General features: G+C 37.6%; 1 protein-coding gene across 1 annotated transcript in view; it reads left to right on the top strand.

Moving 5' to 3' along the window:
* The window catches only part of side-II (sidestep II transmembrane protein), a 482,796-nt gene that overhangs the window by 452,696 nt on the left and 16,451 nt on the right, over positions 1-13,649 (top strand). The window contains exon 17 of the mRNA XM_073967649.1: positions 9,720-9,907. Within this exon, the coding sequence (XP_073823750.1) occupies positions 9,720-9,907 (188 nt within the window). The remainder of the gene's footprint in view (positions 1-9,719; positions 9,908-13,649) is intronic.

Genomic DNA, 13,649 nt, shown 5'->3' with positions numbered 1-13,649 from the left:
ATCAGATTAAGGGACACACACAAATACATAGAGAATGAATGGCCTTCAATCATTTGTGATTTGTTTTGTGGGTCATTAGGAGCACATCCACTCCTTCGTAAAGGCTCATCAATAATGTTATTTCCTGTTTTTGATTTCTAAGGGATTTGCTCTTTGCTGATGCCTTTTCTTTTAAAGATTTTGTTCTTGTTGCTGTTGTTATTTACAAAAATCTAGTTGGAAGAAAAGAAAAAATCCAAGACAATGATTGATGATTACCTGGTGACATGTTTGATGCGACAGGTGTTTTTGACTAATGTTGTTGATTCGTTATAGATTGTTTGGAGAGAGGAGGGGGAGGGGGAGCGAGGGGGAGTGTTATTGATTTCCTGACATGCTTGTTTTGCAGTTCTCTTTGTTTACATCAACAACACAGCAAAGAGCTTTTTGAGCCATTAGATTGATATGCTAAGTGTTTAAATAGAGCTACACCAACAGTACACTAGCCAAGGTTGTCATTCACTCATGACTTCGTTAAAAGTTAGCAGACGATATGTTTGTTTATTTTCTGACATGTCATCCTTAAAGGAAGGTTGGCAGAGGTATTCTATTTCACCTTTCTAAAGCATTGGCGAATTCTTTTTATACCAAATCACCCATGTCGCCATAAAGGTTTTGTTTTCTGCTATTGAATCTTTGTGAAACATGATGAACCATGATGTAAACATAAAATTGATTTACATATGGGTATTTTATTATGGTCGATATACATACACCAAATATTTGCTAGGGTGTAATCACGAACACATATTGTTGAAAGGGTTTTTTAACATTTGATTTGTAAATGTTCCACAGAGCCACTCAGCTAATTGATTTGTATTGCGGATCATAATTCAGCCTTTTGTGTTAATAATTGAAACAATTACATTCATCAATATGAGTCATTTTTAAATTGACAACAAAAATAATGCAGCATTGTATTAACAGAAGCGAATGGAGGACAACGTGACCGGACATAGGCTGGTGATTATTTTTTGTCATTGCCATGTTCATTAAAATTATTTTCTCTTATAAGAAAAATAAGTAAAAAGCGAGGAAAAAATCCAATTTATAAAATTATTTTTTGCATTTTTAAACTTCATGTTTGTGATGTTGTTCTTGTTTTTTCGTAATATCAGTTTTGCCATACGCAATGCAATTTATTTCATATATGTATGTGAAATGTTAATTGACTGTTATGTGACCTTATTTGTTATTGCTAATAAACGGTTTTGTTTATATTTTTTCCTCATTTGACACAATACAATATTATGCCGTATTGTTGGTATTTGTTCTGAGTCCTTTGAGACAGCAAAGGAACATAGCAAATAACCTTTTCAACAGAGAGACCGACAGACGGATAGACATTCAGGGAATATGGAAAAAAACTTGATGTCGCCACAAACAATAATGAAGAATGGAATTGAAAAATGTAACAAAAGCAAAACTCCTAATTATGGCAGTACGACAGGTTTAAAATGGATTGGTGGAAAGATTTTTTCAAAGAGGTTTTATTGTACAGAAAAACAAGTTAATAATAAATTACAAAATTAATCAATTTTTATAAAGATTTGACAAAGGAATCCTCTAAACCAAAGGATTAAATAATTTTAAAATTTTTTTCTTTCCAATATTTTATTATTGTTTTTAACCACGTTGTACTGTATTTGCATTAAATATCGTAGTCATGCGTAACGCATACAACCGTCGTTATATAGAAAATGCTATTTCAACAAACTGTTAAATGACATGTTACGTTTTATAATTGCAAAAAAAAAAAAAAAAACAATTTCAATTTCCCTGTTGGAAGTTGACATCAGACTGATATTCATTTATGGCGGAAAAAAATTAAAATATAATAACGTGCCATTAAAAATATTGATTTTCTTTTTTTCTTATTATTGTTATTGCCACATATCGTGACATGGTTTAAATGGGATTTAAAATGAGAGTTTATATATTTACTTTGGAATAGTATTATACGATCGTAATCGCAATCTCATATTTGTTGTTTCAAATTTAAAAACAACAAGTTTAAAGTGGGATGTAGTTAAAATGTATTACTTTAGGGGATGGCAGAGAAGACTAGTTTCGTTCAACGCCACTTGGACGCATCAGTTCTCTTAGTTCTTTGTATTGAAACAAAGAACCCTTCCCCAATTTTATGACGACTCGAGCTCAAGAACAAGTGTGAGCATTTAAACGAATTTATCAGTCACACTTATTCTTGAGCTCGAGTCGTCATAAAACACACATCTCATCTCAACAAAACTGCCAAAGTGAATCTAATTTTAATTTTTTATGGTTTTATAGGAAAAGTTGATGAAAATATGTTTGAGTTCTTCGTCATTTTCGTCAAAATTTCACGCAATAATAAAGATTTTCCGTTGCAAAAAATTTTTCGCTTATAGTTTTTCTATTTGCGGTTTTTTTAGACCATTATATTAAATCACAAAGAATTCCAATTACGGCATAATATTAAAATAATGTTATATTGAATTTTACAACGCATATAAACCGCGTGAAAATGACATGATGCGCATCCGATTTTCCAACACGGCGAATCAATCCCTTTTATTTCGTGTGCAGTTTGTGCAATTCCATTTGGCGACCACGATGTAGCATCAGTTGCATGTTATGGTGCAAAAAAAGTAAAATGCCCATAATTTCCGCGAAGTACATTTGCATTTTATGCGCATCCGATTTCAATGATCACCATTAAAAAAGACATCATTCTATGCCATTTCAGTGCGATCCATCAAGAACCTGCGATGCTACATCGCACTCAGTTTTTAGAAAAAATCTATTATCTTCGGAATCGCGAACGTTTTTAAATATCTGTTTTCGGAAATTTTAGTCAGGCGTATCGTTCTATTGGGTTGAGTAGAAATGACACATCCAAAATGCTTTTAAATACGCGATATGTTCAAAAACATTTGTTGCAGATTTTCGGGGGTATCATATCCGCCGATATAGTTGATGGATTTAGACGCGCCGTAGCATATTAGATTCAGAATGACGTTTATAAATTTTAAACCCAAAAACATGTTTTTTAAGAAAAATTTACCTACACAACTTTCGGGTTTGGGCGCAGATTACTGTGATCCTATAAAGGCTACACGCTCATGTTATACATTAAAAAGAGCGAAATCGCGAGTACTACAATCAAATAATATGCTTTTAGATAAATCCGGATTAGAGCAAAAATTCAAAAACCCCAATTTTTCAGTCTTCAAAATGTCAGCATCCGTTTGAGGTAGATACAGTGGATATATTAAAAATCATACATTAGAAACTTCAACTCTGAAGTGCATTCTTTAACTTTTCCTTTGAGCATTAAGCTCTACATTGCGCTGTAAAACCACTAATTGGAAAGTAACATAAAAACTCTTTTCCTTCAACGATTTTTTCCGACTTTTTTTACATTAATACGACCACAGCATCCGCTTAAAATGTTATTATACCCTACCCCACTATGTGGGGAGGGCATTATATGTTGGTTTTGGCCAAAAAGTTTGTAACGCATCGTAATAATGGTCGTAGACCCATACTTATAAATACCAAAATGAATGTGTCCATTTAAACCTTGTAATCACACTACAGGTCGCAATTTTAATCCGGTCGTCACCAAAAAACCTATTTTGAGAAAAAGTCAAAATTTTATTCCAAAAAGAATACGAATATCTCCGCTTCTATATGGGGTATATCAAAAGCAAAACCTGCTAAAGAAAGTAGGAAATATCAACTTGGCAACGTAGGTTATCGTAGGTGGTCAAAAAACAAAGATATCGCAATAGCCGCTAATAGAACCCAATTTTTCATTTTTGCGATTTTAATAACAATGACGAATATCACAGCTTTGGTTGGGGACCTTCCAAAAACAAAGTCTGACTATGAAAGTAGAAAATCCCATCTTTGCAATGATGCAAAGTAGGTTGGCGTAGGTGGCCAAGTAACGGAGATATCGCAATGGTCGGTAATACATTCCATTTTTCCATTTTTTCGTAATCACGCTACAGGTCGCAATTTTGATCGGATCGTCACGAAATTTTGGGCGTTAATGGGGGTCCCACAGAGGAAAAAACCTATTGATTTTGGTAATGGTCGGATATTATTCAGGGGTCGGAATGTAAACAAAAAAACTTATTTGGAGAAAAGGCCAACGTTTTATTTCAAAGCGAATATCTCTCTTCTGTAAGAGGTATATCGAAAGCAAAACGTTGCAAAGAAAGTAGAAAATATCACCTTTACAACGATGTGAAATAGGTTGTCATAGGTGGTCAAACAACATATAGAACTTTGATTGGATACTCACGAAATTTTGGGGGTTGATGGGGGTCTCACAGAGAAAGAAGCCTATTGGTGGTTGGCGTACATACCACTTTTCCATTTTTTAGTTGAGTTGTACTGACGATGTGCTTAAATGCGTTTCAACAAAATTTGACCTGTATTAATGAAGACATTCAGAGCAAAGGCGCTAAGCTATTCCAATTTTAATATTCTGAATTTTACCAGTCAAAAGACAAGTATAGAGGTAGTGGTGTAGGGTATCACATAGTCGGCTCAGACCCGACTATAGCCTTGGCTCACTTGTTTTTTAAAAATCCATCGGTGAATCGAGCTAAAATACTTCAGTTTACCTAAGTACGTACAAATGTTCTCGAGTTACAATACCCCATACCTCAGTTTCAACATAAGTTAATTTTCTACAAAAAGCTTGATATACAGTTTATTCTGGGATTCATAGTGAAATTTGACGTAAATATTTCATTCTTTGACACCATATGTCTAGAATAAAGTTTCATGTTACTTTCACGCGTCAACTCAAATTAATTGCTACTTCTAAATGAGATCGGGGAAATATTGGACTTTATAAGTGGGAAGAAGTCAAGTGTGCAACCGTCGAGGTAGAGTTGCTTTACGTATACATGGCCGGGGACTTTAATGCTCATCACGAGTTGTGGCACTCGGTCCTAGGTATGACTACGTTTTGCAAGGTTAATCTAGACGGAGGGGAGAGTGTCATAGTTCGCCAGTGGCGAATCGCCACACATAATCATCACATCACCTGGTCTGACAAATGACGTCTGTGGCAACTCGCCGTTTCCCTTTGGTCAGACCATCTCCCTATAATCATCTCCATCAGCAAACCACCCAACTTCATCAATTTTAGACGCCTCGTTTTCATCAATTGTTAAAATGCTAATTGACATAATTCCTAGACATAATCACAGCAGCAGCCGCTCCTTATATACCTGCTGGGTGAATACCCGAAATAAGGCCAAAGCAGAAGCGACGGGACTGGCGAATGAGCGTGATGACCTTCGTCGTACGAACCCGAGAGTCAGAGAGCTTACTCTTGAAGTCGACAGGATAGACTGACGCAATAACACATTGATACAGGATTACTACAACAGCATTAGATGTCATATCCACACATATCAGTGGAGGAATGGACCAGAGCAGGCCGTGCGACCGAATGTTTAACCTATATCTCTCCGAAATTCTACACCCCTCATACGGCATAGAGATCGTTATGTATGTGGATGATTGTATGATCTTGGCGTCGAGTCCTAACGTGATATAGTTAATTATCTACATAGCTGACCTAGTGCAGTTTTTTCATCTGAGGAATATGAAAATATCCGCTGCTAAATCCAATACTACACTGTTCACCAATTGAACGGCTGAAATGAGGCTCCCACTGAACATATTGGACATATTGGTCGATGGTGTACTGATTGCGACCACTAACTACCCCAAAATATTGGGTGTAACGTTCGATAGGGTGCCAGCGTGGTGCAATGATATGCACACCCGCCTTGCACTCAGAAGGTTTGCGGTTCGATTCCCAGGCAAGGCAGCATCAAATTTCCAACGGTGGCAAAATACCCCTCAGTAATGAAGGAGACATTTCCTCAGTAGTTCAGCAATGTAAAACTTCTCTACAAGTGGTGTCTTAAGACAAGCCGTTCGGCCTCGACGATAAAGTGTAGGTCCCATATCATATGCTAATTTAATCGGGGTGCACTCATTGATATGAGAGAAGTCTCGTTTTGCGATAAGATCAGAAGTAGGAACAATGTCCTCAAGTCGTTGGCAGGCATCACTTGGGGTGCTGACAAAGAAACCTTGTTGACCTCTTACAAAGCAATAGACCGGTCAGTGGTAAGCTATGTGGCGCCAGCGTGGTATGCAAATGTTAGCGCTACGCAGAGGAAGAATATTAAACCATCTTCATGAGGAGACGAAGGTTTTACCGATGCATCAGCACAACAGGATATGGTTGGGTGTTATCGCAATGAGTATCCGTCACAGACCAACGAGCATATTAGGCAGATTTGTAATTATTCATACTGACATGGTTGAGCAGGCAGTACAAAGATACAGTGTGAATGTAGTACTTGGGTACCAGCCACATCCATCGCAACAGAAAAACGTTAACTGCCAAGGCAAACACGCGTGGTTTTAGCCCAGTTAAGATCCGTACGATGCAGCCGCCTCAATTCGTATTGGGACCGAATTTATGCCGCGATACCCAATACATGCCCGGCATGTGGATTGGGACACACTGCATTTGTTTAGCTGCCCAGCTAACCCCTCCAGGTTGCCGAATTTTTGAGTCTGGATATTGAGGAACCCGAACCTAATAACTGAAGTAATACACGAACGAACATATATGAGTTGCTACAACAAGTAGTTTGGCTCTACTAGGATTAAAATTGTGCAGCTGTTTTAATTCCAATAGGACAAGGATTGATAACATCGTGCAAGACATCTGCCCACCGTGCGCTACACCGCACCGCTTGAGATGGTGATTGGCAAATATGAACGGCCACACTGGCAAGCAACCTATATTTGAGAAAATAATCAACAGACAAAACTGATGGTGTGTACCCCCGCTTTACGGCATCGTCGATATCATGCCCATCGTCTTCCCCAGTCTGGGCAAGCAGTCGTATGATCTTGACTCTGGTGTCCCTCATGCCAAAGTACAGGTTATTCCCCAATCTCTTGAGTGGCTATTCTCAGGCCACAGTTTTTGAGAATACCAAGCTCATGCTGTTGTTGTTGGGTGCCTCAGTGGTGATTACGGAACACTCGTCCATTAGAATTGATCATTTTCGTCATGCATTTCAGCAACTTTTGTCCGTCGTCTCTATATTGGACAACCAAACTCTGGCAGGAGGTCTTATCGGGATGCTCTGGAACGGAAAAAAGTCGTCCCAATCATCGCTAAATTTAGCTACGCTTTTTTTCAAGGAATCTTTCTGAAAACTCTATATATGATGACCCTATAAACACGATGTACATCGCTGGAATCGAGGTGGGGTAAAGGATAATATTCTAGATCAGGGTAAAATTCTGAGTCGAAATATGTATGTACGTCCATCCGTCCGTTTGCGGTAATCTCAAAAACATAAAAACAAATGTAGATAGGAAACATATATGCGTTCTTTGTTTAAGTTTGTCAGTCGTTTAAAAACTTCTCCATCAATGATTGTGGTCCAAGTTTGGGAATACCAACCATAAAACGGTACCGACGGATTTCAGCTATTTTGATTTTTTTTTGCTATATTTCTGACCAAATTAGCAATAATTTGGTATTTGGGGTTCCCAGTGGTCAGCGAATTTGCCCACCGCCAGTTGCTCACATTAATGCTTTCGTAACAGAAAGAAAACTAATTATTTAATTTTAGTTTAGAATATTCCATGGTGGAGGGTATAAAACGTTGGGAACAGTCGAATTTAACACTATTTTACTTCTTTTAATTAAACTCTTATCTCCTTATTCTAATGTGTGCTGCATACTTTGAGGGCGTATATGATATGGCCTACACAAGCAGATCACAATACCATCTAAACATCTTTCCAATAACTTCATAGAAATTTTCATAAAAATAGAACCATAAAGGGTTGACACTCAATTGTTCATTACAGACACTTTAACCCAAAATTACAATATTGGTTGAGCCATCAACAAAAACGTTACGAATATTGAATGAAAAATGTTTTCAATAATAACTATAATATTTTTTCTCTTCATATCTTTTCTTTTTGTCTTTTTATGTCTCACTTTTTATGCTGCTGTTGCCGCTATGGAAATGAATGATGATTGCTTTGTATGCTGTTTGTCTCATATTTGTGAACAACACCCGATCACCCATCCACCCACACAAATATGATGGTGATATTGAATGAAAATGAAAACCTGAACTGAACCGTTTTTTGTGGTTATAATTTACATGTTTGCCACGTTTTGCTTGGATTTCAACACCCTTGACTTGACATACTACCTGACTGACTGACTACCTGTGGATGCCTTACTGACTGCTTTATGGTTGGCAATCACACATATACAAACACACACCCATATATATTTTTTGATGCCACCAAACATGTGTACATTTGGAATGTTATGTGGCAACGGCTCTTATATTTGCGTGTATGGATGTTTGTTTCATTTTTTTTCTTCTCTACGTTGCTGTTGATGTGTCTTTTGTTGTGGCCCATTTGGATTCTTGGTTCACATGTGCTGCCTTCTTTTGCGGTTTCATATATCAACATGGCAATGCTTTTGCTGAAAAAAAAAAACAAAATGAATTGAACACCTATGGTGGTGCTTGATTGTTGGTGTTCGTGTTGTATACACTGTTGCTGCTACTGCTGTCGTTGTTTTTTCTGTTTGTGTCACCTATATATGTGTGTGTGTGCGCTTCCCATTTGCTGCGCGTTTGTTGTCGTACTACAATTTGAAATGGATTAAATTTCGCACGTACAAACAAAATGGTGACACGCAAAACGCTGACAACCGTCCATGATTTATGATTGTTTTTATTGATTGTGATGCAAAATAACGAACGAACGAACACATACACACACAAACAACACTGATGTCAACGTAAACGTCAACTTCAACAACTACAATGATGATGACAACACCAACAACAACGACAAATGTAAACAACTTACAAATGAACAAATAATAACAAAAACAACAACAACTACATACGGATGACTGTATTGCTTGGTGGAAAAAATAAATAAAAAACGACGACAACATCACCTTCACAAAAACGACAACAACAACGATCATACAAACATATGTGGTGAAAAAAAATATTAATAAAAAAATTGAACAACTACAACAAATCAACACTGGCTGACACATAAACCTTTTGTTGGTGTTTTGTATGAAACCACATTATGTCAAACATGAATGGAACATACATTTACACACATACACACCCAACTGACACAATAATGGTTTTTGCAATGACTGACATCTTACACACCCATTCTAACATTGATACTTGGATAAAACAACACACACACATACTCGAATAACCACATTCACATGTCACACCTAACTAAATTTGTGTTTGTTATAATAATTGCTATCCATTTTCCTTTGACCTCTTCTTGTTCTTGTTTTTCCTTGTGAACTCTTCCTCCATTTCTTGCTCTTTCGTTTAAATTTCCCATAATAATTGTGAATCTATCCATTTTAAACTGACTCACTTTCATTATTTTCCTTTTTTGTTTTGTCACACATAACCTTTCTTTTTTTTCCTCTTCCTTTTCCATGCCTTTGTGGTTTGTTTGTGTGTGGTTGACAATATCTGTCTCTTGTTACCCCATCGTTTGTATGTGTGTCATTGTTCTATTATAATATGGTAAAAAAAAACGCAAACCAACAGATGATGATGTATCCTTGACGCTGTCACCCGTTATCGTTGGGAGTGTCCTTACAATTGTTATTATTAGTTTGGCAATCGCTTTGAAAATATTCATGATGACATTTTTACACAATTTACGTCGCAATCGTCAACATGGCACAAAAGCAACGGCTACAGCTGTGGTGGCTCAAACCGGGGATGTTTATAAGGTAAGTACGGTTGTATGTGAATTGATATAGGTTAAGGAGTTACACAAATTGATTTCAAACGAGGAGTGGTATGATAAGAATATCAAAGATCTCTAACTGATCTTCTTAAGATAGAAGACCCCTAAGACGCCTTTGTGGCCTTCTATACAGAGAAGGCCCCTAAGTGGTCTTCTTTAGATAAAAAAACCCTAGGTGTCTTCTATATATATAGAAAACAACTAAGGTGTCTTTGGAGATAGAAGACATCTAAGGGGACTTCCATAGACAGAAGGCCCCTAAGTGGTCTTCTATAAGGTACTTAAAAGGTAGAAGACTTGTAAGTGGTCTTTCACAAATAGAATATTCGTAAGTGGTCTTATACCCTAGACAGACGGCAGCGTTAATTTGCATTAACTGTCTTAATTCAAATTAATTCGTGCATTATCCACATTCTTAATGCACAAAATCAAATTGAATTTAAAGGGCATTTAGGTATTTCAATATGGCAATACCGTAGAAGAGAGTCCATATTCATATGAGGGAGAGAGCATATTCATGCTCTGAGAAACAAGGTAAACAAAAAATACAGGGCAAACAACAACAAAACAGCAATCAGCTGTTTCTTAAATGCAGATACTGTCGTCTGTTAGGCTAAAATTAAATGCAAATTAACGCTGCCGTCTGTCTAGGGTATTAGTCAGAAGTCTTCTCTAACACAGAAAGTACTGCACACTTTAGAATTTTTAATGTATCTGTTACTTCATTTAAGTTTTGGGAGATGTTGTCGATGACTCAGGATAAGCAAATAATAGTTTATCTCGCCTATTTTCCACTTCGGATAGGTCATTTTAAAAAACCCTATGCACTTTGAGGGAATACCGAATTCAGGCATCGCTTGAAATATTGAAGACAACCATATAGTCCACAAAGATATGGCAAGCTGATATTTTGGGTCTGTTCCAGGATTTGCCGCTAGGTGAATATCTGGTTAATATTAGATTTGCAAGGTCTACACCCACTTTTATATGGTCCAATTACTTCAGTGATTATAGACATTCCCACATCATGCTTTAATATATTTTTAGGACAATACGAGTGTGGCAGACTCTAATATCCATGTAATTTGAGCTACCAGTCGCGTCTTCTTTGTGTGGTTAAGTTCCAATCAATCGTTGTCCTTGCTGCTTGGTAAAACGGCTTCAGAAAAAGGGCCTTTCATTCTTTGGGTGAATTTTGGGACATCATTTTGATTACTTTTTTTCATTTATGTCTTTGAGTAAAACTCAGTGGGTACCGGTTTTGATAGCTCAACCACACGGTGTTCTCATTACTGAATTGGATACAGGCGCCCAACCAACAGTCCTTGCATCGTAAAGACGTACCAATTTTGTTTAACTATTTGGCCCTGTTCACCATCTTGTTCCGGTGCAGAAGCAACATCTAAAGCTTCAGTCTTTCTATGGCTAAGACAACCGGTTAGTACTGCAGCTCCACATTCAAACCGAAGACTCTCTGCGTTTAGGTACAAGCACAGCTATTACGATACTTCCACAAGTGGGCCGATACCAACTATCAGTCTAGGTCCGAGTACCTAAGGGAAATTGGCTCAAATGATCTCAGAATTATGCCTATGGTAGAACCTCGTTACCAACAAGGTTTATGAGTCGAGGTATTTTTGGTTAGACTCCGACTCCAGAACATTTTTTTCACGACTGCGGTTCTGACTCTGATTCCAAAACAGTTTTTAACGACTCTGGCTCCGACTCCGAGGGAAATAAAAATAATAAAAAAAACAAGTAAAAAAGTATCAGTCGGCTTTGCCGACAGAGATATACCCTCAGCCTGTGTGGATTCAAATACTTTTTTCCCAAAAAAAAAAAACATATGTATGAACCGACAAAAATATGGATAGGATTAAAGCTCAAAAATTTGCGGGGATATATGTAGATAGATAGGGCTTTTTTTATCACACTAGCCTACAAAAAACATCATATCGCTCTCAATCGGGTCACTAGGAAAACCTTCGGTTAAAATGTCCAAAGGATCTTCGAACAGACCCTTAACCACACAAAAATGTTGAACAATTGTGTGGGTGGTACCACAAGGATTGAACAGATAAGACCCAAGTTTGAACATTAACAAAGTTTCGATAATTTCTAGAGATCCAAAATCGCGTGTACCATTTTAGCGAATATTTTGGAACTTTTGTGGGGGAGGTTCCGGAATGAGTGGACCTAAAGCACCACCTTCGAATTTCATCTAATATTGGAAAAAATATTATAATATCCAAAGTGTGGACGAACGCAGTATTCGGTTCGAGCACTCCAGCCACAGCCACATGGTGCCATAGGGGTTTTTGACAACTTTGGGGTTGTTTTCTCAAGGAGTATGGACTTACCCCTGAAAACACTTTTACTGTCGTAATTGAGGCAGCGAATGCGATACGGCTTATCATTGAACTTTAACTAAGGTTGCACAAAATATTACGAAGGCCAAATTTTTGTTCGAATCGGCAGATCCGTTTGAGAGTTATCTTGCACTCCAACCACTACACACGGTGTCTAGGGTTTGTTTGCACATTTCAGGCTGTTTCCTCAATAAGTATAGACTTGCCCCTGGTGAAACTGGCACCGCAGTGCAGTGAATACAAGTTGCTACAATAAAAATCAAAGCGATTCGAGAGCAGCTCCTAAACTGAACTTTTCCGAAATTTTGGGCTAAGGGCGTTTGATATACAAAAATATGGACCTATGCTGACAGTTTTTCGTGGATATGTTGTGTGACCACTGGGACCCTCAAATATCGACTTACACATAGTTCGGTCGTAATTTGTAGCTAAAATCTTCAAAATACCGTAAATCGGGAGGTACCGTTACATGCGGTCTATAGCAAAACCTACATGCACATATATTGACAGTTTTTGGTTGAGATGTTTTGTGACCACTGGGAACCTCAAACGTCATATTGCAGGTAGTTCGGTCTCAAAATGTAGCTATAATCCTCAAAATTCCGAAAATCGGGAGGTATACTTATACGGGGGCTGTTCCGTTGGAACCTCAACTGAGGTTTTAGTTGGAGATATTTTGTGATTACTAGGAACCTCAACTGTCAAATTACAGGTAGTTCGGTCAAACATTTTAGCTAAAATCCTCAAAATACCGAAAATCGGCAAGTACCGTTATACGGGGGATATACCAAAATATATAGCAATGTTGACGGTTTTTAGTGGAGATATTTTGTGACTACTGAGAATCCCAAAAGTGAAATTACAGGTAGTTCGGTGGAACATTTTAGCTAAAATCTTCAAAATACCAAAAATCGAGAGGTACCGTTATATGGCGGCTATACCAAAACATGGGCCTATGTTAACAGTTTTAGGTGGAGATGTTTTGTGATTACGAGGAACCTCAACTGTCAAATTACATGTAGTTTGGTCAAAAATTCTAGCTAAACCCCTCAAAATACCGAAAATCGGGGGGTTTATGACGGCTATACCAAAGATATGTTGTGACCACTGGGAACCCCAAACGTCAAATTACAGGAAGTTCGATAAAAAATGTAGCTTAAATCCCCAAAATACCGAAAATTGGGAGGTACCATTATATAGGGGCTATACCAAAAAGTGGTCCGATATAGCCCATCTTCAAAGTTGACCTGCCCATGGAAAAAAGACACTCGGGTGCAAAAATGTAGTGCTCTAGCTCAATTATTGCGAACTCTAGAGTGATTACAAACGACGGACAGACGGACATGGCTAGATCGT

Source organism: Musca autumnalis, unplaced genomic scaffold (genome assembly GCF_047663935.1).
Source record: "Musca autumnalis isolate F117 unplaced genomic scaffold, ASM4766393v1 scaffold_2, whole genome shotgun sequence".
Classification (NCBI taxonomy): Eukaryota; Metazoa; Arthropoda; class Insecta; order Diptera; family Muscidae; genus Musca; species Musca autumnalis.
Note: the sequence above shows the minus strand (reverse complement) of the source record. Positions and strands in the feature narration are given on the sequence as shown.